The 22,385-nt window shown below is 39.9% G+C and overlaps 1 protein-coding gene across 50 annotated transcripts in view; it reads left to right on the top strand.

Moving 5' to 3' along the window:
- The window catches only part of ANK2 (ankyrin 2), a 618,697-nt gene that overhangs the window by 515,398 nt on the left and 80,914 nt on the right, over nt 1–22,385 (top strand). For 41 of the 50 annotated variants that reach the window (XM_070259760.1, XM_070259771.1, XM_070259758.1 and 38 more), the window contains 8 exons: nt 1,328–1,525; nt 4,486–4,584; nt 5,383–5,481; nt 9,420–9,617; nt 12,151–12,249; nt 12,939–13,037; nt 18,259–18,357; nt 19,244–19,342. In XM_070259760.1, coding sequence (XP_070115861.1) covers nt 1,328–1,525; nt 4,486–4,584; nt 5,383–5,481; nt 9,420–9,617; nt 12,151–12,249; nt 12,939–13,037; nt 18,259–18,357; nt 19,244–19,342 — 990 coding nt within the window. The remainder of the gene's footprint in view (nt 1–1,327; nt 1,526–4,485; nt 4,585–5,382; nt 5,482–9,419; nt 9,618–12,150; nt 12,250–12,938; nt 13,038–18,258; nt 18,358–19,243; nt 19,343–22,385) is intronic. The other 9 variants (XM_070259800.1, XM_070259795.1, XM_070259770.1 and 6 more) reach the window with 1 other exon arrangement.

Genomic DNA, 22,385 nt, shown 5'->3' with positions numbered 1-22,385 from the left:
GTTTAGGCAAATAAGTGTCTTTAGAATCCAACAACTGAATTCAAGTCCTGTTTTCATAGCTGAGTGACCTTGGCAATCCTGGAGAACTCATTTAATTCCTCTTAATCATTCTCCTCTGGAAAATGGTCTAATAATACATTTTATGCCTTCTTTTCAGGTCTATTACAAGGATAGGACCAAGTATACATCATACATGAAGGAAGTTTGTAAATTACAAATTTTTATAAAATTCCAATTCTATTACTAAAATAATTATATTATTATTTATACCTCAGCACCCTGAAATTCATTCAATGCTATTTCATCTATTCCTGTAGCTCCCTCCGAATACTTTTCTTTCTTCTAACTTTAAGATTCTGCTTTTATTCAAGTAGCTCTTCCCGATTCTATTACATCTTTTCTCCACTCATTCTTAGCCCTGAGAGCTGGCCCAGCTTTGCCTTCCTCACTTTTATCATGACATGCCCTTGGGAAGATTATAAAGATATACCTCTTTCATCACTTAGGTTGTACACAATTTTCTTTTTACAAGACAGTGGTTTGCTTGGTTTACTTAATATTGAAAACATTTTCTTGGCTACACATTAGAGTCAGGTGATTTCTTGAGCCTCCTCAAACATGTTCTTCCCGTCCTTTATACCAGCTATATCCTCTCTGTGTTTTTAAATGAAAAACACTTGGCAGATGGTGAACCCCATTTGCTTCTTGCCAGAGTTCCATTTCATCTTTGAAGTCCTGGATGCAAGTCCCAGACTCATCTGCAATGTTTCCTGGAACATCTTTTTAAATCAGATTACACTATCGTCTTTATCCACAGTCTCTCCTTGAGCAAAATGACCAGCATTTGTATCCTTGGCTTGCTGAGTGGAGTAAGAACAAAGTTTTCCCAGCATTCCGCATTCTTTTTCTCTTGATACGGTTCCCGGAATAAATACTGACTCTTAATGAAAGCTTTGGATGTAAATCTAGGTCTTAGGACTTCTGGACTAGATTTCCTTCTTATTCAGAACGATGAGTTGGTTTATATTTAAACATAAGTGAGAGCTGAAGCCTTAATGAGTTGAGAAACATTTTGGTCTGGCCAGAAAACAATGACCGAGTTCATGGAAGTACATACTTTTAAAAAACCTAAGGAAGATTTTGTGACAAAACAGGTCACTTCTATAGCAAAATATAAGATAAATTGTGGGCAGAGTAGTAATAATTTCATTTTAGGTAGGAGTTCCTAGAGATGCCAAGAAGACATCATGAAACATCTGAGTGAAATACATTATCAGTGAAGTTTGGTTTGTCCCGGCACTAACTTTGTACTTGACTTGAGTTGTAGGAGGAACAGACGCCTTTGCATATTGCCTCTCGCCTGGGTAAGACAGAAATTGTCCAGCTGCTTCTACAACATATGGCTCATCCAGATGCGGCCACTACAAATGGGTACACTCCACTGCACATCTCTGCCAGGGAAGGCCAGGTAGATGTGGCATCAGTCCTCTTGGAAGCAGGGGCAGCCCACTCCTTAGCTACCAAGGTAAGGGGAATGGCTTCATGGCAACATGGAGCACAAGGAATCTGAAGTGGGGTGCCTCTCCTTTCCTACACAGATCATTAAGAAGGGTCCATCTCCTTTAGGCCTCTGACTCACTTCTTTCTCTTTGAATATTTTAGATTCATTTTCTAAATGATCAGAGGGGATTGTAAGAGTCCATATAATATCTTCAATAAAGAGTGCTGGATTCCATTCCCCTAATGAATGCCAGTATTGTTTGTAGTACAGGTATCTGGTGCTTTAACTAAGCTGATTTCCAGAAAGCAAGGGCTACTTTCTCCTTCCTTTCCATTATAAAACCTCTGATGTATTCCCAAGGAGATTCCCAAATACTTTGAACTAGTATTACTAACAAGGAAAATGAAAATGTATTAAATTGGCAGAACAATATTTGTTAAGAGTTTTAGTAGTATCTAGAAGTTCACTTTACTTAATTTGCATTTGCCCAACCCTGGTATCAGCTATCATCCCTGTTCTGCTCTCTAATCTTTACCAGCCACACTCTTGCCTGGGTATTTACAGTGTCTACACAGAGCTTGCTGGAGAGTCACACTTTATTTATTATTACTGTCATCTAACCAAGGATATACACCGGCCTGAATTCTACTTATGTTCACAGTTCCCTGCTAGGGCAGAGTAATTTTTTCTCCACTTGATACATTCTATTTGAAATTCACTATTTGGGTGTGACTTAGAATGAAACATGAACACACTTGGCTAAGTGGAGCAAGAGTAATTGAACGAGTGCAGAAGAGCAGGAAAATGAGACACGTTAGGCCTAGAAAGAGTGAATGGTTCACAGGGCAAAATAATTCCCACAAATACAACAGTGATTCAGGTCATTAAAAGACATTTTCAATTTTCTCAAAATAAATAGGCAGAAATACTGCATCTGGGGAGAAGCCCATTTGCAAGTCTGAACCACAGTGGTGGCGTGGCACCTGTCCTCTTAGCAGTCGGAGCAGCCCACCCGCAGTTAAGGCTCATCTGGGTGCCTGTGGCTGTAAAGCATGTTATGCTGTAAGAAACTGGTAATTATTCAAATACTGAAATCCAAAGAGTTCAAAGGATTTTATTTTTAAAAAGTCATAAACTAAGCAACAAATATATAATAATAATAGTAATAATTACCCAAGAGAGACTGGGTGATGGTCTCATCCGACGAAGGTGATAAATCCTTGAAATTCAGATATGTAAAATATAGAAATAGAGAATAGAGAATAAAACATAGTTCCTTATCTTCCAAAGATTTTTAGGATTTAAAAAATATATCTGGAGCCATAGTCAATTAGAGCAATAAAATGGAAGAAACTAATAAACAGAAGGACTTCAGCAGTGGAACTGACTGGGTTCTGAAGAGTAGTTCACTTACCATCATGAAAGCTATTTAAGTGTTTATAAATATCCTCGGGTAAAAGAAATCCTGTTCAGATTAACACAGGGGAAGAAGGAAGATGTGTGACTCAAGAGATGCTTTCCAACCTCTAGTTTGTGATTTTACAGTAAAGATTCTATGTAGTTTTGTCTAATAATAGTTTCCAAATTTATAAAGGGGCTGGATCGCAATTCCGGCAGGACTTCAAGGATAAGGAGTTTACTTTTTCTTCCCAACCACGTGGTTTGTGTCAAAGAACTCTCCTTCAAGTCGAGTGTTGCCCCAGTCATTGTGTGCACTGAGTGGGGGAGGAGAGCAGTAACAACAAGTGTTGGTTGACATGGACTAAGGCAAGAAGGAGGAAATCTTTCCTCTACGTGTCCCATACTTGGAAAAAGCGGGAGATTCACTCTCCTCCAAGGACTTATTGGTACCAAATGTTCCAAAAGAAGCAAAAAGGAAAAGTGGCATCTTAGTTAAAAATAATTAGTGTGGTGACCCTGCACAAGGGCAATATTGTTTCGTGGGGATATTCTGTGTTACAATGAGGGCTTCAATGGTCCTGAGGAGAAGCCATACCTCAGATCACCTCACCCAGGCGTAGTTGCTGTGTGTTTATAGCCCCTGGTCAGCTGTCGAATTCTCCTGCTCCCACCGTAGGCCCAGAAGAGCATGTGGTGAGACTGTCCGGCCACGAGGATGGATTTGAGATCATGGTGTAGGAACTGTGCCATCCTTGAGATCCGAGGCCAGGGACTTGGCTGTGTCTGCAACACACTCTGCAACAACAGAGGGGCGTTGGATAGGCATACAAAACGTTGACTCTGTACATATAAATGTGCAGGAGAGCAGTCTTTAAAAAAGCTTTAAAGCCGCAGTGTGTTTAAAGTCTAGCGTTAATGAGTTCAACATCACGCCAGAAGCAGAGCGTGTTTTACAAAAGGAATTGGTCTCTTATACGGTGTGGGTCTTCTGGGAAAGGCGGTCACAATCAGAATGAAAGGTGCTTTTTCATGGAAACATTTTTTTGTTCTGTTGACCATTGCTATTTCTGCAGAAAATACAAATCAACTGAATTACAAATAATTAGATACTTTTTACCATGGCTGTTGAAACATCCTAAAATTTAAATGAAGAAATTTGGAATTCAGGTATTATAAAAAGGATAGAAAGAAAGAGAAGGATTGGAGAGAAGGCAGCTATGGTCTCAATCCTGTTAATTTCAGAGGCAAGAAAAAGACAGGCTTTTTTTCCCGCCACTCACAAATTGGGGCCATTTTACTGACACTAGTGGCTTTTATAAATCCCAAATGCGTAAAGTAAAATTTCAGTCTCCAAACCCTTAAAATAAAATTTCTTCTGTTTAGTCTATCAAGCCAAACTCTTGCATGTTAAATTTCATTCTTTACCCTAGTCCTTGTTTATGGCTAAGAGACTTAATGCTTCCAGCATTTTTCCCAAATGGAGAATCAACATAGTTTGCTTACCATGTTAACAAATAAACAAGATTTTGTTAGGAGTCACAAAAATAAATACTGCATTTTACTTTCGTTCTTCACATTTCCAGAAGGGTTTTACTCCGCTGCACGTGGCAGCCAAGTATGGAAGCCTGGATGTGGCAAAACTTCTCTTGCAACGCCGTGCTGCTGCCGATTCCGCTGGGAAGGTAAAGGTTTTCAGTAAAAACTGTTAGTTATATAACTCAGGCAAGTTGGGAGCTTTGGAAGTTTGTATTTTAAGATGTCTTTCTCACTCTTCTGAAGGGAATATGAATGTAACTGATGAAATAATCTCAAATAGACATGATGGAGATGTCTGTCCATGACCTGTCCACAAACACACCGATCCAGACGGCGTGTACAGCTGTGCCACAAATGTGTGCTCTTGTCACAACGGGGCCCAGGTCCTGCCTGTATTAGGAAGAATCCCTGCATTATTCTTGTAGTAATTCTTACTTAGCATTTTAGACTTTTATTTATGGTGGACATCAAGATGCTCTGTGCTGGGGGCCGGCCAGCTGGCGCAGTGGTTAAGTGCACGCGGTCTGCTTCTCAGTGGCCTGGGGCTCACTGGCTTGGATCCCAGTAGGGACATGGCACCACTTGGCATGCCATGCTGTGGTAGGCATTCCACGTATAGAGTAGAGGAAGATCGTCATGGATGTTAGCTCAGGGCCAGTCTTCCTCAGCAAAAAGAGGAGGATTGGCAGTAGTTAGCTCAGGGCTAATCTTCCTCAAAAAAAAAAGATGCTGTGTGCTAATTATAAGCTCAACCAGTCATTTTCAGTTTTAGTTAAGTTTCTAATATGAAAATCATTAGGTATTTATTTTGATTATTTTTTTTCTATTCACTGTATTAATTAATTAACACGGACTTAATCGATATCAGTGTCTGTGCATCCTGGTAGCTTCAGGGCAGCTAACGCTTATTTATTAATGCTGAGACTTAAACACACCCTTTACAGAACGGCCTTACCCCGCTCCATGTTGCTGCTCATTATGACAACCAGAAGGTGGCGCTGCTCTTACTGGAGAAGGGTGCTTCCCCTCATGCCACTGCCAAGGTGAGGACCCCAGAAAAGGATTTACAGACATGGGGTGTAACTATACTCTGACAGCGCAGGGAACTGCTTTTTAAACACGTGGAATGGTATAACTGCAAGCTGTCCTAGTAATAAATGTTTGGTATTGACATCTTTTTTCTTTCTTTGTCTTTCTACCAGTTGCTTCCACAAAGCCTTTTAAGATTTTTTAAAAGTCAGTAGATATTAAGGGGATGTGCCCAGGAACCAGTAGAGATGACTTTGTGACCAACACTCGTTGTTTAGAGACTGAAGTATGAATTGGAGAAATGAAACATAATAAAGGCAGTGCAGGTTTCTTCTTGCCCCTGTAGACAGCATGTTAGGATATAACATACCCTTTGATTCGCTCATTCCTTGACTTCAGATTTTTCACTGTGCTATGTGAGTGACTCATTGTTTCTTTGCCTTTTAAAGGTTTTATCCATGGTAACTATAGCATACATCCTTTTAAGTTCCTAGGCTAGGAATGCCTTTTTGGTGTTTATGTAGCACCAACTGCTGAAACAGCTCCAGCTAAGACTTGTACCCTTGGTCAGGGCCTTTCCCGGTTTCCTTCTCATTACACTGGAAGTGTACATCAATGTCGTATAATACATAAGGTCATCACTGCATCTTTCACTGATTCATTCAGCAAACGTATATTGAGGGCATATCAGGGTGTATTTAGAAAGAAAAAGTATGTATTGTGGTGGGAAAAAACTGATGCTATTAGATGACGTAATAAAACAACAGGTACTGTCATTTATGTGGCAAACACTGTGTCCAGCACTTTACATGAAATATCTCATTTGATCTCATAATAATCCCATGAGGTTGGTGTTATAATGATTTCTATTTTATAGATGAAGAAGTGAGATTTAAATAGGTTATTTTGTTTGTCCAAAGTCACATGACTAAGTGACAGCTAGGATCTGACCTCAGGCAACCTGACTTTACAGCCAGCAGTCTTAACCACCAGGTCCACTGTGTCCCAGAGCAGGGGAGAGAGAATTATTCCATTTCTATTGTGTAAATATCTACATGTGTACTCACATGTCTATTTAAATTATACATACTTAGTAAGATGGAATACTCTATGTAGAAGTATATTCTGCATAATGCCATATATTTTGTATGTAAACACATTATATATAATAAAATATTATAAATATATATACAACTTTGTGCACATACTTACATATACATCTACATATATACATCTATGTATACATAAATATGCATATTTTATTGGTACAAATATACAACTTACAATAAAATATTTAAACTGTCAAAGAAGGAGGGAAAGTTTTTATAATTGCACATACCATTCTTCCTCCTTTATACCCTTTTCTCTGTAATCTCATCAATTCTGCATTTATTTTATGTCTTTCTTCTTACTAGATTATAAACTACTTGAGGACAGTAATCATGTCATGTTCATTTGCATATCCCTGAGGTGTCTCATGCAATATTATGTGGGTTCTCAATAAGTTTGTATGAAAGAATGAAGACTGAGCAACTATTTCAATGGAATAAAAAATACCTGCTCACTTAACATGCCAGTATTTTTTTTCATTAGCTTTCCAGGTTGACCATTTTTAACGTAGTTGTAAAAGACTTCATCGATACCCAACACAACACTTATTTGAACTCTTATTAGTATAAGGAAAGGATTGTAGAAAAACTATAAAACACGTTTTTTCCTCCCACAAGGGACTCTCAGTCTACTTGGGAGAGAAGACCTAAATTATACAATAATGTTTGTGGTTTTCCCAAAGAGACAAATGTAGCCTTGATCTCTCGCCTCTTTAGTGTATGGTCCTTACTCTTGGGCCACAGACAAAGTCCAGAAGACGAGACAGAGCAATCCTCTGCTCCAGAGCCCACAGTAGGGCAGGTGTTCAGGAGGCTCCTCTAGTGTCTCCCGCTCATCTGCCCCAGCCTCTCGGTGAGCATGAGTCCTTCAGCTCTGGGGCCGCTCTAAGAGGCGTCTAGTTGGTTGAACCCTCAGCCCCATCTCTACTTTCGACTCTCTATTCACTACAGTTCCCCCCGAAAACACACACACAACACTCACGGTCCTTTGGACCCTAGAACCTCTTTGCTTTCTACCAGAGTCCAGAACTTTTTCATAATCTTCATTGGGGGATTTTTTTGGTTATTTGATTCCAAAAAATTTTACTCTACATGGAGCAGGAGGGCTCTTCAGGTCTTGCAGGTCGACTATCTGCTGGAGAGTCAGACCTCTTATATTGCCAAATTTGGCACTCTTTGATGACCGCTTGCTTTGGTGTGTTAGAAGCCCCTGTCCTCCTCCACATGAGTCTCTGACTTTACCCCGCCTTGGTAGGTTTCCTCTGATACTTTACCTAACCTCTGTAGAGCCTGTGCTGCAGGAATGAGGAAAGTCGGGACTGAAGAAAACAGAATGTAGCAAAAAAATGATGCCTAAACTTACAGGCCCCACAAAAGCCAGTGTGCCCTTCTCTTCATAGAGCCCATGGTCCAGCTCTGACGTTCTAGACTACCTAGAGCATCTGGGGCCTGATCAGACCCTGAAAAGACTTCCAAGAAGAGCTGCTGGATTTCCTCAGCAGCTTAAAGAGAAATAGCATTCATCTGGACTGAAAGATGCTTATTTTTGCTTGGAGCAAAGGGGACAAAGTAGATAGATAATGTTGGGTTTGTTTTTTTTTTTTTTTTAGTACACTTTGCAGCTAGACTTCAGGAAATAACATGACCTAAAATGACCTCTTACGGTTGTCTCACAAGAAGCATTTGATCATGATGTTGTCTTTCCCTTCAGCGTGTCACAGTTAATGGCAAAGCCACTGTTTTTTATTTCAACCACACATTTTTCATGGAAAATTCTACCAGGCTTGATAAAGAAAAGGAAAGGAAACAATATAGTTTCCAGACTTACCCTCGTTCCAGAGTTTTGTTTGTTTTTTCTCTTAGCGAAGTATGGGGACTAAAATTTGGTTCTTGTAAGGCAAGTACGAGTTCCTCTGGTCCTCTCCATGAACTCTCACAGAAAATTAGGAGCCTCATATTTCTGCTTTTGAGCCAGCAGGTTGTAGAGACGAAGGGGAGATCCAGGATTTTAACTGACCACAAGATTAATATAAGCCAATTTTGTTGTTTCATATCTTTTCCAGTAGAATGCAACCCCTTAAAGATGGGGTTGTGTCTTGTCCACCTGTGTACCCCCACACCTGGCATGCTGCCTGGCATATGCTGGGTCCTCGCTAAACAGCTGTCGAATGAGTAAAAAAGTACAATCGAACCAGAAGCATATTAGAAGGAGTGTTATAACAAGATCGTAGAGAGAATTCCATTTTATCCTGTGTAATTAAAACCATCTCTGAAATATAGCATTCGGTTCCGGGTAGTACCATTCAACAGCAACACTGAAAACTAGAATCAGTTCAGAACGAGTCATCCTCAGTGAGGTCTAGCAATGGGGCTTCAGTCAGGAATAGTTGAAGGAATGGAGAAGTTTAGCCTGGAAAAGAGAAGACTAAAGGGAGATAGGAACACCATTTCCAGGTGTTTAAAGAATGGTCATGAAGAAGAGGAACCTGGCTTGCTTCATGCTGCTCTTCAGGAGAAAATCAATATTAGGGGGAGACTTTAAGTTTTGGGGCTTTTGTGTCTCTATCTGTCTCACAGTAGGATGGGGTGCCTTGTGACATTGGTTGCAAAGATTTGGGTATTGTTGGATGGAAACTCGTGACGAGTAAGAATTTGGATTTACTACAAACTCACTTTTAACGTGTTTAGCTTTTCTGCTGATTAGAAATTCTTATTTCCTTGAGAGGTATATATTAGGGCAATTGTTAAGCTTACTATATATATATATATAGTAAGCACCTCATATGTGTGTGTGTGTGTGTATATATATATACATGTTTTATTTACTTATTTATTTATTTTAGAACGGCTATACTCCTTTACATATTGCTGCCAAGAAGAATCAAATGCAGATAGCTTCCACACTCTTGAACTATGGAGCAGAGACTAACATTGTGACAAAACAAGGAGTAACTCCACTCCATCTGGCCTCCCAGGAGGGGCACACCGATATGGTCACCTTGCTTCTGGATAAGGGAGCCAATATCCACATGTCAACCAAGGTATTCTGTTTTTACCTCCTGTTTTAGTCGAGTCTTTTGGACGAACGTAAACAGAAACTAATCAAAGATAACTTGGACCAAAAAGAGGGGCTGTATTAAAAGGCAACAGAGATGTCTTACAGAATTCAAGGACAGTAAAGGAGTCCAGCCTTATGAGGACTGGGAAACCACAAGGAAGCGAGGAGTGGGCCTCTCAGACTCTCCGTCTGTACGGCTGCATTTTTGCATCTTGACTTTTCCCTGAAAGTCAGTTTCCTTTACCCCTCTTGGTAGATCTGCTTTCTCTGCTTCTCTGCATATGTGACCAAAGAGGCTACCCCATAGCTCCCAAGAGTTAATGTCACGCAGTTCAAGCATCAGCCCAGATTGCTGCAGCACCTGGTGGGCCTGGTTCCACATCCCAGAGAGCGAGAGAGAGAGTGAGAGAAAGAGGAGAGAGGGGTGACAGTTTCATCTGGAGTCTGACCCAAACAACTGCTTCTAAGCTGCTGGGCCATGCCCACCACCCAGTCGTTCTCCAGCCCAGCTGAGCATCGGAGGCACCTGTGGGTAGGGGTAGGGAACTCAGTAAAATATAGATTTCCGAGCCATCTTCAGCTTGTCTTGGATGGTGGTGGTGGTAGTGGTCAGAGAATCAGTGTTTTTAATAAAGCACCCTAATCATGTCACTCTTTCCCCAGAGAATAGCCTTTGTGGGCAAGCATATTAACTATAAGAGCATAACAGTCAGACATATATGGGAAAAGATATTATTCAAATATAAAAATGTCTAGGTTTTTACAAGTACATGTCTGTCTGTCTGTCTTTCTCTCTACGTATATATTTGTAGCTCTATCTATTGTCAATCTCATCTATTCTATATCTGTCTTACACTTATATCTACCCCAGTAGAGCCAGCTGCTGAGAAACTAAAAATGGGAGCCTATATTTATGTTAGCTCACAATTTAGATCTCTTAATGCTTTTTGTAACACATGGTGTGGGTTTAGTGAAAATTAAGTTTCTTAGGATTCTCCACAAATATACAATTCTATGTTTTCTACATCTCACTGTTGAGTTAATTAGTGCTTTTGGAGACTCACTTGTAAATTGCTCTTAGCATTTGTAAATAGATTATATAGCATCTGTCCTTTGGAAACAGCTATAAAAAAGACAGGTTGTTTTGACTGCCTTTAGCGTGCTATTCTGTTTTTTCCCCTCAGAAGTATTCTAGTACATCACTTGCCCTTATGCACTTCTCTGTTCTCTATCAAAGTCCCACAGATCCTGTTTTAAAGTATCGTGAGAGCTAATGATAGAGTTAGCCCTCCAAAAGATACTTGCATTTTAACCAGAATGAACGTGATGGAGCCTTATGGTGAAATTCAGTGTATTAGCCAGATGGTCAATACAGTCTGAGCATGGATTTGTTTGTGGCCACTGAAACCATGCCATTTAGGGGGTCATTTGCCCTATTGGGGATATCCTTACCATGAAACCAATGGTAGAATGTTTCATTTAACATCAGTCTATGAAGGGGGCATGTAAGTGTTTATTGCCTGTTAAAAACACATCTTTATTTGAAAATAAACACAAGAAATTCATAAACAAATCATGCAAAATTTTAAGTAGAATGAAAATTCTGGACATGAAACTGATCTTGCAATGTTTCTGATGGTGTTATTTTTAATTCATAAAAATGGTACATATATATCTGAAATCAGTTCACTGGTAAATTCAAGTGCCTAAAACACATCCTGGCATATGAAAAGTACTCAAAAAATACTATCAAACGTACAAATGATTTAGGTTTTGAAGATATTCTTTAAATTTCAGTTTTCCTTGATGGATGCTACTTGTACATATAGTAAAGCTGCTAGATTATCTATGGCAGAATAAACCACTTTTTCCTCCTTTCTCTATTCTTTCATCTTTTATTAATTCTTACTGAATGTTAATTACATATTCAACTAACCGGAATAATTACTCAATGTATATATGCCAAGCAATTTACATAAAAATGGCCAGTTTATGGTGCTATATATAAATGATGGAGTTACTTTTTATTTACCATTTAGAGGAACCAAAAAAAATAGTATACTATCTTTGGGTGCTGGAGAAAATTATTCTGAACGCATTTCCTGTAACTCTGTACACTTTTTACATTGATGTGCTATTTTATTGATGAAAATATAGACTGTGCTATGGTTATAAAGTGTGAAGTAGTAGTTGGTTGATCAATTATTTAACTGGATAAATAGATTCAGCAGGAGGCACAGATTGGTTTGAAATGAATGTTTTTGGAAGCTTATTAGCTGAGTTATTTTAAAGTCTTACATCATAATTTAAGTACCCAATATAGAAAATGTAACTTGCTGCAAGTGTTGATTAACTTAGAGAATATGTCTTGGATGGAAAGTCCAAGATCCATCAAAAGTTACAGTTTCTGGGGGGAGGCTATGAATTTTCCAGGATTTTTTCAAGACATGATATTATAGAGGATGCAATGTATTTTCTTCTTCAAATGTACCCCTTTGCTTCCATTCTCTCTGTAGAGCGGACTCACATCCTTACACCTTGCAGCCCAGGAAGATAAAGTGAATGTTGCTGATATTCTCACCAAGAATGGGGCTGATCAGGATGCTCACACGAAGGTAAAGCAATTGCTCTCAATACTGTGACAGGTTCTGACTTGGATGATTCCCAGTAGCCCCCATTCAGTCACCCCAAGTCCAAGTCCCCCCTCCTTAAAAGTCCATTCTCAATTAATTATGACTCTCTCCTGCTCATAAATCTATAATGGTTCTCCAGTTTGGCTGGAATCAAGTTCAAATGGATAGCATGATATCAGGACCCTTTACAAAATGATTCCAGTTTTGCAGACTTAAGTCTACCCTCCTCCCTTATTGCTTCAGCTAGTCAAGACAGCTTGCTGTTTTCTTCCTGTACTTGCTTGCCTCCATGCCCTTGGTCTTGAAATAGCTTTTCCCTCTCTATGCCATTAAATTCTTCAAGCCCACCATAGCTACATTTTTCACACACCTCCTCAAGATCCTCCTGTCAGGCTCAGTCTCTCCTCCTGTTATCAGGTCCTGTTATTTGTGCCTCTCTCTTAGCTCTTTGTCAGATTAAGTCACACACATCTGATCTCCTTTGCTGGTGTTAAGTACCTTGTGTTCAGGGATCTGCTCCTATCCATATTTCTATGTCTATATCATCTGCTAAGTAATATATGTACAAATAGAATTTCTCCCATCTTATCGCAAATGAAATTCTACCTAATCGCTCTCCCCTGAGTATTAACCACTAGAGAGGTAATTTATTTGTTTATTATTATTTATAGCTTGGTTACACTCCTTTAATTGTGGCCTGTCACTATGGAAATGTGAAAATGGTCAACTTTCTTCTGAAGCAGGGGGCAGATGTCAACGCAAAAACCAAGGTAAAATACTTGTACTCATTTTCATTTTCCATAAGCAAAAAGGTTCAGCCATATGCACACTTTGCTAGCTCACCATAGCTACAAATGTATCTTTTTTTCTTTTTGGTTCTTCTAAAGCAGTTTTGAATAAGTAATATCAGTTTGTACAATTGTTTGAGACTTCTCATTCTAATAACCTTTGATGGGTTATGTAGGTTAACTTCAGAACTACTTCTATTACAAAGTTCAGGTAGCTGACATGGATTTAAACTTTACTGCAGGATACAGTAGATACCTGGAGAACATCGTGATGTTCTGGCTCACCACCTTTACACCGTTGCAGGGCCTTGGCTCCCTCCCCCAGCCCTGACGCCCTTGTGAGGAAAGACAGACAGGCAGCCCAGACTGCATTCCTTTCATTTCTTTAAAACTGATATCCATTAAATGTATGCTATGAGTCATATATACACTATATATGGCTTTAGGTATATTAAATCACTTAATCCTTAAGTAACATCATAGTCAGATGCTATTACTACCTCTATTTTACACTGTGACTTTAAGGAACTTGTCTAAGGTCACAAAGTATTAGTCGGCAGAATCAGAATTCAGTCCCAGGCAGTCAGCGTCAGGGGCCGCTCTTACTGCTGCGTATGCTGTTCTGATTCCCACGTTGCTACAAGTCAGTAACCTCAACTCACTGCATCTAAAATCTTATCCGTCATCATTCACTTTCCTACCTGACATTTATTCCACACTATCAGATCCTGTTGCTTCCCTCTCTTAAGGAGTCCTCTTCCATTCCTTGAGTCGCTGTAATGGGACCTGACCTAATGCAACTTTCCAGATGGCCCCCCGTAACTTTCCCACAACTAAACTGTAGCCTGTTAATACTTCACTTTCTCCCAACTAATATTTTCCCATTTTGCTCATAGTCTTTCCTCTTCCAAGGTGCTCCCTCTTTTGTCTATTTAAATCTTATCTGTCCTTAAACTACAACCTCTATAATGCTTTTCCAACTACTTGAACATTTTATGATTACCATATCCCCAAAATAATAGTGCTTCCTTTTTAAATTCACTCATAAAACATTTAAAAATTACCAGTACATACTTTTTAATGTCTTTCTATTTTTATTGATGGTTCATTATAAAAAATAATGTATGTTCTTTCTAATCACCTCCTATTCACCCCTGAGGAAAGGATTCTTCACACTAAAATAGTAGGAGATAGCTGAACACAGGACATCCAAAATAATGCAAACTTTAAATTTATTTTTTTATTTCATTTTTTTTTCTTTTTACCTTTTGAACCCCTTCACCCAGTTTGTCCACCCCCCACCCCCTGCCTCTGGCAACCACCAATCTATTTGCTGTATCCATGAGTTCAGTTTTTTGTATTTTGTTTAAGATTCCACATACAAGTGAGATCCTTCAGTATTTGTCTTTCTCTGTCTGATTTATTTCACTTAGCATAATATATATATATACACATACCACTATTTCTGTATCCACTCATCCACTGATGGGCACTCAGGTTGTTTCCATCTATTGGCTGTTGTAAATAATGCTGCCATGAATATGGGAGTGCATATATCTTTTTGAGTTAGTGTTTTTGTTTTGTTTGGATAGATACCCAGAAGTGGAATTGCTGGATCATATGGTAGCTCTATTTTTAACTCTTTGAGGAACCTCCATACTGTTTTCCATAGTGACCGCACCAAATTACATTCTCATCATTCCCGCCAACTCTTTCACATTTGGAATATCATGTGGTCATGCTCAGTGAGGCAATAATGTGTAAGGCCTGGGTGGGAAGTTCTCAAGGATAATGCAGAGCTGACTGGATCCCAACTGTTTTTTCCTGTGGCATTCAGCAAGGCGAGGTGGGAATGTAACAGCTCACTTCAGTGTACTCAAATTGTGCACTCTCTTCAAGGGGAAGAGAAATGTGCAAGATAACTACTGCTGCCAGGCATAATATAACTCAGCTCAGGTTCCTTGGTCCAAAGAAATAAGTAATTGCATGTTGTTTTCTTAAGTTATATATCAGGTATCCCTAACTGCAGCTATGAGTGGGCTCAAGTAAATTACTGTGAACACATTTAGGAATTTTCAAAGTTGTCACTCAAGATGCTACTAATTAGAAACATATGAAGTTTAGGAAGAGTCAGTTTTTTTATATCCTTTAGAAGTCGAAACAAAATCATGTCTCTATATAAGCATATTTATAAGTGAATTAAAAATAAAGTTATTTTCAAAATTATAAATAATACTATTAACATTTGAGATTCAAAGCTTGTAATCCGACTCTAGCAAGAGTAGCTGCTGCCTAGCTTCTGACTTCTTGAGTTCTCATGAAATTGCACTTTGAGACTTATTTACACTCTCAAATGTGAATTCTCAGGTAGTAGCACCTAGCACCATTTTTGCTGACTCAGCTCACACATAAGCACTGCAGACAAGACCTTCTTATTGGAATCCAGGGATTCTCCTGCAAGGCATAAGTGAGACTTTGGCAGAACTTGCAAACGTTTATCATATGTTTTTAAGTGTTGGATTGTTGAAATGGTTATAATATTTAGAAGCCAAATGTACTGTCTAGATAACATCACTTGCCTCCCTGGGGTGTGGTCTGCATTCAAATGGACATTTGGTTGAGAGAAAAATTTCATTTTAACTTTCAAGTTTTTTTTAAAGTAAACTATGTAGATTTTACTTGCTTTTGGAAGTAAATATATCTTTTGATATATCTTCAGGGGAGTGGATAGATACATACCTCAAAGAATGTTCTTTTAATAAACACAAGAATTTTTTCACAGAGAATGACATCTTTGGAGAAGGAATTGTGTTTTCTTCATCACATCTCATGTGTAACCATAGTTACGGAAAAATTGTTTGGTTGCTATGAAAATGTAAACATATGTGTTGCCTTTGGTCCTCAAACATTCATGACTTGGTCTAAAAATTTGGAAAAGTGAACTTGTTTTATGGGACTATTGCTTAAAATTAGAATGAAACCCTGTAACATCAGCTTGAGGCAAGCCAGATTTTGTTAATTATATGATTAATTTGCAAAGAGTGTTTAGAACTTCAGCATATAAAAGGAAAATTTTCTTTATAAAATATGCTACAAAGATCATAGAGCTCTTCAATGAGAAAGAAAAATAATGTTAGCATTTTCATATAACTTTAGATAAATTAAAGAAATATTTCACAGACAACATATTTGATCCTTCACCAAACTTGAAATCTTGGCCATTTCCATTTTATAAATGAGAAAATTGAGGGTTAGAGGGGTTTAGGGAGAGGCTAGTACTCTGTAGAACTGAGTCTACAGTTCCTAGCAGGGTGGGGCTAAGATGGAAGATTAAGCTTCAACCGAATAGTCACGTAAAAGCTTCTGAGTTGCTCCCCACTTCCCTACAGATACACTCACGCACCCGAGGCTTCAGGTAAAAGTCAGATGAAATCAGGCCTGGGGGGCATCTTCCCGGCCACAGTGTCCATTGAGGACTCAGTATAATGTGGGCTATTGAGGGCAAGAAAGGGACTATGGCATCATTAATTTATGTGAGCACAGCGCCTCTTATTTAGCACATAGCCCGTGGGTAGTAAATGTTTGCTGAATGAACTAACTTGGCTGGTACTGAAGAGGTGAATTAAGTTTGGTTGGTAGAATATGTGTAAACACAGTGCAAAGGGAGAATTTTTAGGAGAGGAAATATCACTTACTTTATGCTTCTCAAATGTCCATGGATTACCTGATTTGAGAGCAGAGTCCTGTGATAGCTCTAAATTTCTCAGATTTTTATGTCCAGGTTTTCTGGGGTCGTTCCGTTGTAGGGATGTAGAGTATAGCAGACGTGCAGAGCTGATGATGTTCCAGACCGAGGGACACTCGGACTGACAGACTTTCACACACATGGGTGCATCCCCATGGACTGAAGGGCTGCAGTGAAAGCGTAGAGGGAATCCTGGACACCTTGCACAGAGGCTTCGTGTAGACAGGAGAAGCAAGTCGACATGTTGGTCACGAGGTGGCAGTGACACTAGATGAAAGGGATGCATACTCTTACAAGTTTAAGGTATGCACGGGTGACCCAGAACTTACAGCCCAGGACAATTGGGTCTGAAATGTATCCATACGCTTTTATCAGGGCTGAGGCAGGTAGATAATAAAAAAGTAGTCTGATAGCCATTGGCTATCATAATCTTGTACGTAGGATCTGAACCTAGAATGATTGTGAAGAAATTATATAACTGTTATTTTCAGTTTCATCTCTGAAATGGGGAGAAAAATATTCATTTATTAACTCATTTGTTCATTCACTCAGTCACCCATTATTCACGAAACACCTACCATGTCCCAAGCACGCTCATTTTCACAATGATAATAAAGATTAAGAGAGACAATAAATATAAGGTCCAGTACCTGGCACAGAACGAGTGCTCAGTAAATGGTCGCTATTAACATTTTGTTGTGCCTGCAAGGATTCCAGGGCAGCTTGATTAATTAACGTAATTATGCAAACCACCTGTGCCATGCCGACCCCCCACTAGAGTGCTGGGCAAGGTTGGCTTCACACTAACCTTGACAGCAATGCCTCACAAAGCATGGATTACAGGGTTTCATCTGAGTGGAAGTTTAGACCAGAATGTTAAAAAGAACCTAATTTTTAAAGACTTTTTAATTGAAAGTGGACCACTCAGCTTCCAGTGAAACCTTCTTTTCTCTAAGTGTGCTCTTCTTTGGCCAAAGCTGTGCTCTCAAAGGAATGTAAGATTGAGGTTTGCTTTCATTGACTTAGCATCCCTAAAGCCAGCCCAAAGATTATCAGGGAGGTCGTGACTAGCAAGCAGTGTTATGATCCTCTGCAGCTTTCAGTTAAACGCATTTTACTCTTTCTCTTTCCCAGGGAAGAATTCACTCTGATAACACTGTTTCTCATTATAAATCTTCTCTCAGCATACCCATTTTTAATGCTAATTGGTGAAAACACCAAACAGTTAGAATGTGGCATCTGTCGGTCTTGCTCTTTCCTAAGCTGGTCTCTTTCTGTTTAGCTCACCATAAGGTGTGAGGGAGTGTCGGGCTGCTGCTGAGACTGCGCTCCAGATAAACAGGCATCCGTGACCATTTGGTTGTAAATAAGATTTAAGAAATTCCAAACGAAGGCTAACCTAATTTTCCTTCTCCTTCTGCAAATCTCCACCCGGTCCACCGCCACCGTCATCGACAGAACGGCTACACGCCTTTGCACCAGGCCGCCCAGCAGGGCCACACGCACATCATCAATGTCCTGCTGCAGCACGGGGCCAAGCCCAACGCCACCACCGCGGTAAGGGGGCGTGGCTGCCCCTGCCCACGCCGCCCGTTGTCTGAGCTGAGTTCAGATACGGCCCCCTTAAGTACGCCCCCGCACTCTGGAAAGCCCGGGCTTTCTGGAAGGCCTTTCCAGAAATCAGCAGGACTTGCTGGGAGTGCTTGGCCAGGGAGGGAGTACGGCCTGACTCAGTTGTCTCTCGGGAGAGCGGGGCCCCGCACTCCGGCCGCTGGAACGTGCTCTGACTACAGCTGGCTCTCAGATGTGAGCGCAAGGCCACCCCTCCGCCCGGCCTTCTTAAGGGCGCACAGTTTCCGAGGCTTAGACAAAGCTCTTGGGGATGTGGAGCCATTGAAATGTAAACTAAGCGGTGCAATTAAACAAACCGGCATGCCGAGTGGCCTGGGCGGGAGCCTGAATTGCTGGCTTGTGTTATTTCCCTGCACAGTGAGCCTCTGCACAGCTGTAGTTAGAGATGTTACTGTGTCCCCTGTGGTGACATCTTACCTGCAGCAGATGGCTCGGCCTGTGCTGAGGAATCCGCGTTCTTGGTGCTCGCTAATCGTTTTTGGAGGCACCATCCTCTGTGCAAGAGGTACTTTCCTAAGCAGAATACAGTATTGGTAGAGCTATTTGACAACCTCGGGGTTAAAGCGTCAAGTGCTTCTTATTGGAAAGCGCAGGCAGATGCAGCTTGTTGTGTTACCATGGTGACCTGGGCTCTAGTCTAGAGAAGTTACAAAGACGATTCAGATGTAATGGTAAAAACTAGTGATTTTCCTAAGCTGTGCCTTGTTTTGGAAGGAAATGCTGGCTCATGCAGAGCCGCGGGTGAGCTCATTGGCTCCCATCGCCGTCCTCCCTCTCAGTTCTCACTCTTTCTCTCGTTCACTCTCTTCAGAATGGCAACACGGCCTTGGCGATTGCTAAGCGGCTGGGCTACATCTCCGTGGTCGACACCCTGAAGGTTGTGACGGAGGAGGTCACCACCACCACCACGGTGAGTAAGAGGGACTGCTCTGCTCAGCTTCGGCTCCAGTGTGTGGGTTTTCAAGCCACATAGTTTTTCACTTACAAAATGTTTTGAGCTTTTAGTTTTGAACTTCTTTTGGTGAATATGTTGTAGAACATGCATAGAGGTATGCAGATGTAAATGCATTCACACAACTAATGCAGGGGTTTAGCTTCCTTTAGTCAACATAAATCCATATAAAATGTATGAGTGAAATTTTATAATGCTTGGTTCCTTTTTCTGTGACTGGCTTCTTTTTTTCTGGCTCCTCTGCGCTGTTGCTGTGGTTGGGTGTGACACTTGCTGCTGGCGGGTAGGAACACTCCACAGCAAACTTCTCACCTTAACCAGGAGCTCAGGCAGCCCCTGGAAAGACCCTGACCTCCGAACGCTATGCTCACACGGGGTCAGATGGGTCCCCGTGAGATCAGGTCATCCTTACTTTCTTCTTAGTTCTGATTATTATTTTTTATTCAAAAAGAAAACTGAATGTGTTTAGTAGGTAAACTCTATATCATGACAGTACATATTTAATTTTTTAAATTTTTTGCTGTTTTGAATACGATGCTGATTCTGTAGGAGAGAACAGTGATCATCATTGGCCTTTGCCAGAGAAACTCTAGAAGTGATAATAATGAGTGCTAATGCTCTTGCCACTCAGTTGGAGCAAAGCTTGAAAGAGGCCTCATGAGAGGGAGACTTCCAGTGGAAATGCCATCTCTTTGCATTTATGCGTTCATTAACTTTTCCCGTTAAGCTTGAACTCTAAGGACAACAGCTGTTTAATTTCCCTTTGTAAAGTAGGAAAGTGGAGCAACAGTAGAACATTAGATGTTCTTTAGAGACAATAAGATCATAAATCAACAAATCAATTCTGAATGAGGTTCTAGTAAATGCCCCATGCTGGGAATGATGCACATAGAGTTTTAGAACACTCAGTTCTTTTGGTAGATGTGAGGAAAAAGAGACAAATTTCATTCTTCAGGCTGACAGCAAATCCCTGTTGACATACATTGAGGTAAATGCAAGACAGTTGGTTTGATGTGAAGTTTTAAATAGAGTGGAGTATGATTTATTAATGAACTGCAGGACACAGACTGAATTTAGATGGGAGAGAACAGCACTGGTTGTTTTCTTCAGAACCTTTGGCCAGCGCACCAAAATGTTTTTAAAGTATAGCTTTAATAAATTATACAGGAAAAAAACAAGTCTTGTCACTACCTCGCACTATACTTCTGAGTCACTTGGTAAGGCTGAATCAATGGCTTTTTCTTACTCTATGATTTCTTATACCAGGAAAATCTTCATATTAGGGATCTATACATATATGTCTCTAATGTGGTGTCTTTGAAAGAATGTGTACGTCGCAGATAAGTGAAGCCGTTAGTGGCCAAGCACATCTGTTTTTAAAAGTCATGTCTTCTGTCAACTTTGTAACCTTGTCCATTCTCTGGTAATCATGTTTGTACATTTTTATCAAGTTACCACCAGATGGCAAGCTTGCATCTTTTTTGCCACCTTGACCCACTTTTCTTCCATTCATTTCATTAACTAATTCATTCCTTCAGTATTTACTAGATGTAAAATACGTGCTGGATTCTGTGCTGACTGCTGAAGAACATTACTCCTCCCCGCCAGCAACTTACATGTAGTGGGAGTGGAGAATAAGACTGACGTTTGGTACGAAAATAAATTCTTTTAACATCAACAAAACTATAGAACTTACACATCCAGTTTCAAAGAGATCTCAGGCTCACAGCTGTTACTTAAAGTGAATGACTTTAACTATACAGATCTATATTTTGAAAGAGGAGCAATTGGCTTTTTAAATACTATTGCTAAACAAGTTCAGAAATGAGGCATGTGGTCCTATGTCCACCACATCTACCTCTAGGGGGATTCAAAACCTCCTCTGAGAACTCTCTGCGAGATTTTTGCTTTTCTGGTACCTTGTTCTCTACGCTGTCTAGCTGAGCTGACTCCAACAAAAACCACTCTACTTAGAAATCAAGTTTCTAGGTGAAAAGCCAACAAACAAATATGAACATAGTAGCATGCCTGCGTTCAGTAGGGGTAATAAGAAATCATTGCCCATATTAACTAAACAAACACCCCTTTATCTAAATGGGTGGTCTTATTTATTTGTTGGTTACATGTTTTGGTGCTGCCCTATCTTTACTTTCTGCCTCTCTTAGGATTGGATCCTTTCCTTAGAATTATGAGTTTTATCGTTTTGTGAAACAGAATTTGGGGTTAAGAATTGGAAATAGGAACTTATTCCTGTCTGTTATGTGAGTCTTCTTACTTTGTAGTTCCTCTCTCTGGGAAGAGATTTTTATTTTTTTCCCCCACACATAATGGTGTTATTAAGGATATTAAAAACAATAATTAATATTTAGTAATTACAGATATGCCAGACATGAAGGGCCGATCCAGCATTCAAAGCTAGCTTGTCAGATCCCAAAGTCCGTGTTCTTAACCACTCTGACATAACTGCTCTTGGCTTTGCTACAAGCAGCTTAACTGGAATCATGTGAAAGAAATGTTTTCACCTAATTTTCAACTTAAAAAAAACTCCACTTAAATAATGTTCTTTATTGATTTTCTTGAAAGCATCCTATTCAATTTCGTTTTCTAAAGTCTACAGATTCACTAAAAATAATTTGGAACTAGTTGCTGGTGATAAGCAAGTAGCACAAGACCATTTAATAATTATGTAAAATTAGTAAAATTAAATTTAATGTTATTATCATTTCAGTGTAGTCGTTGAACTACAGCTGCACAACTAACGTGAATTTCACATCCTTGGCTTCATACAATGTGCCATTTGGGCAGCCAAGTGAGTTCTCTTTCATCAGAGAAAGTTTCCTTTGCTCTTGCTCCGTCCAGAGTTCTTTCTCTCAAAGTATGAATAAAGTCATTGTGTAGAGAGAAGGGTCGGGCAGCGGTTTGTAAAGGAAAAGTCACTGCCACAGAAATTTCTGAGACAGTTTGGAATTGTGGTTTGTTTCCTTAACCTCTGCCTTTCCGA

This window comes from Equus caballus, chromosome 2 (genome assembly GCF_041296265.1).
Source record: "Equus caballus isolate H_3958 breed thoroughbred chromosome 2, TB-T2T, whole genome shotgun sequence".
NCBI lineage: Eukaryota > Metazoa > Chordata > Mammalia > Perissodactyla > Equidae > Equus > Equus caballus.
The sequence above is the reverse complement of the archived record's forward strand: the minus strand, read 5'-3'. Positions and strand labels throughout refer to the sequence as shown.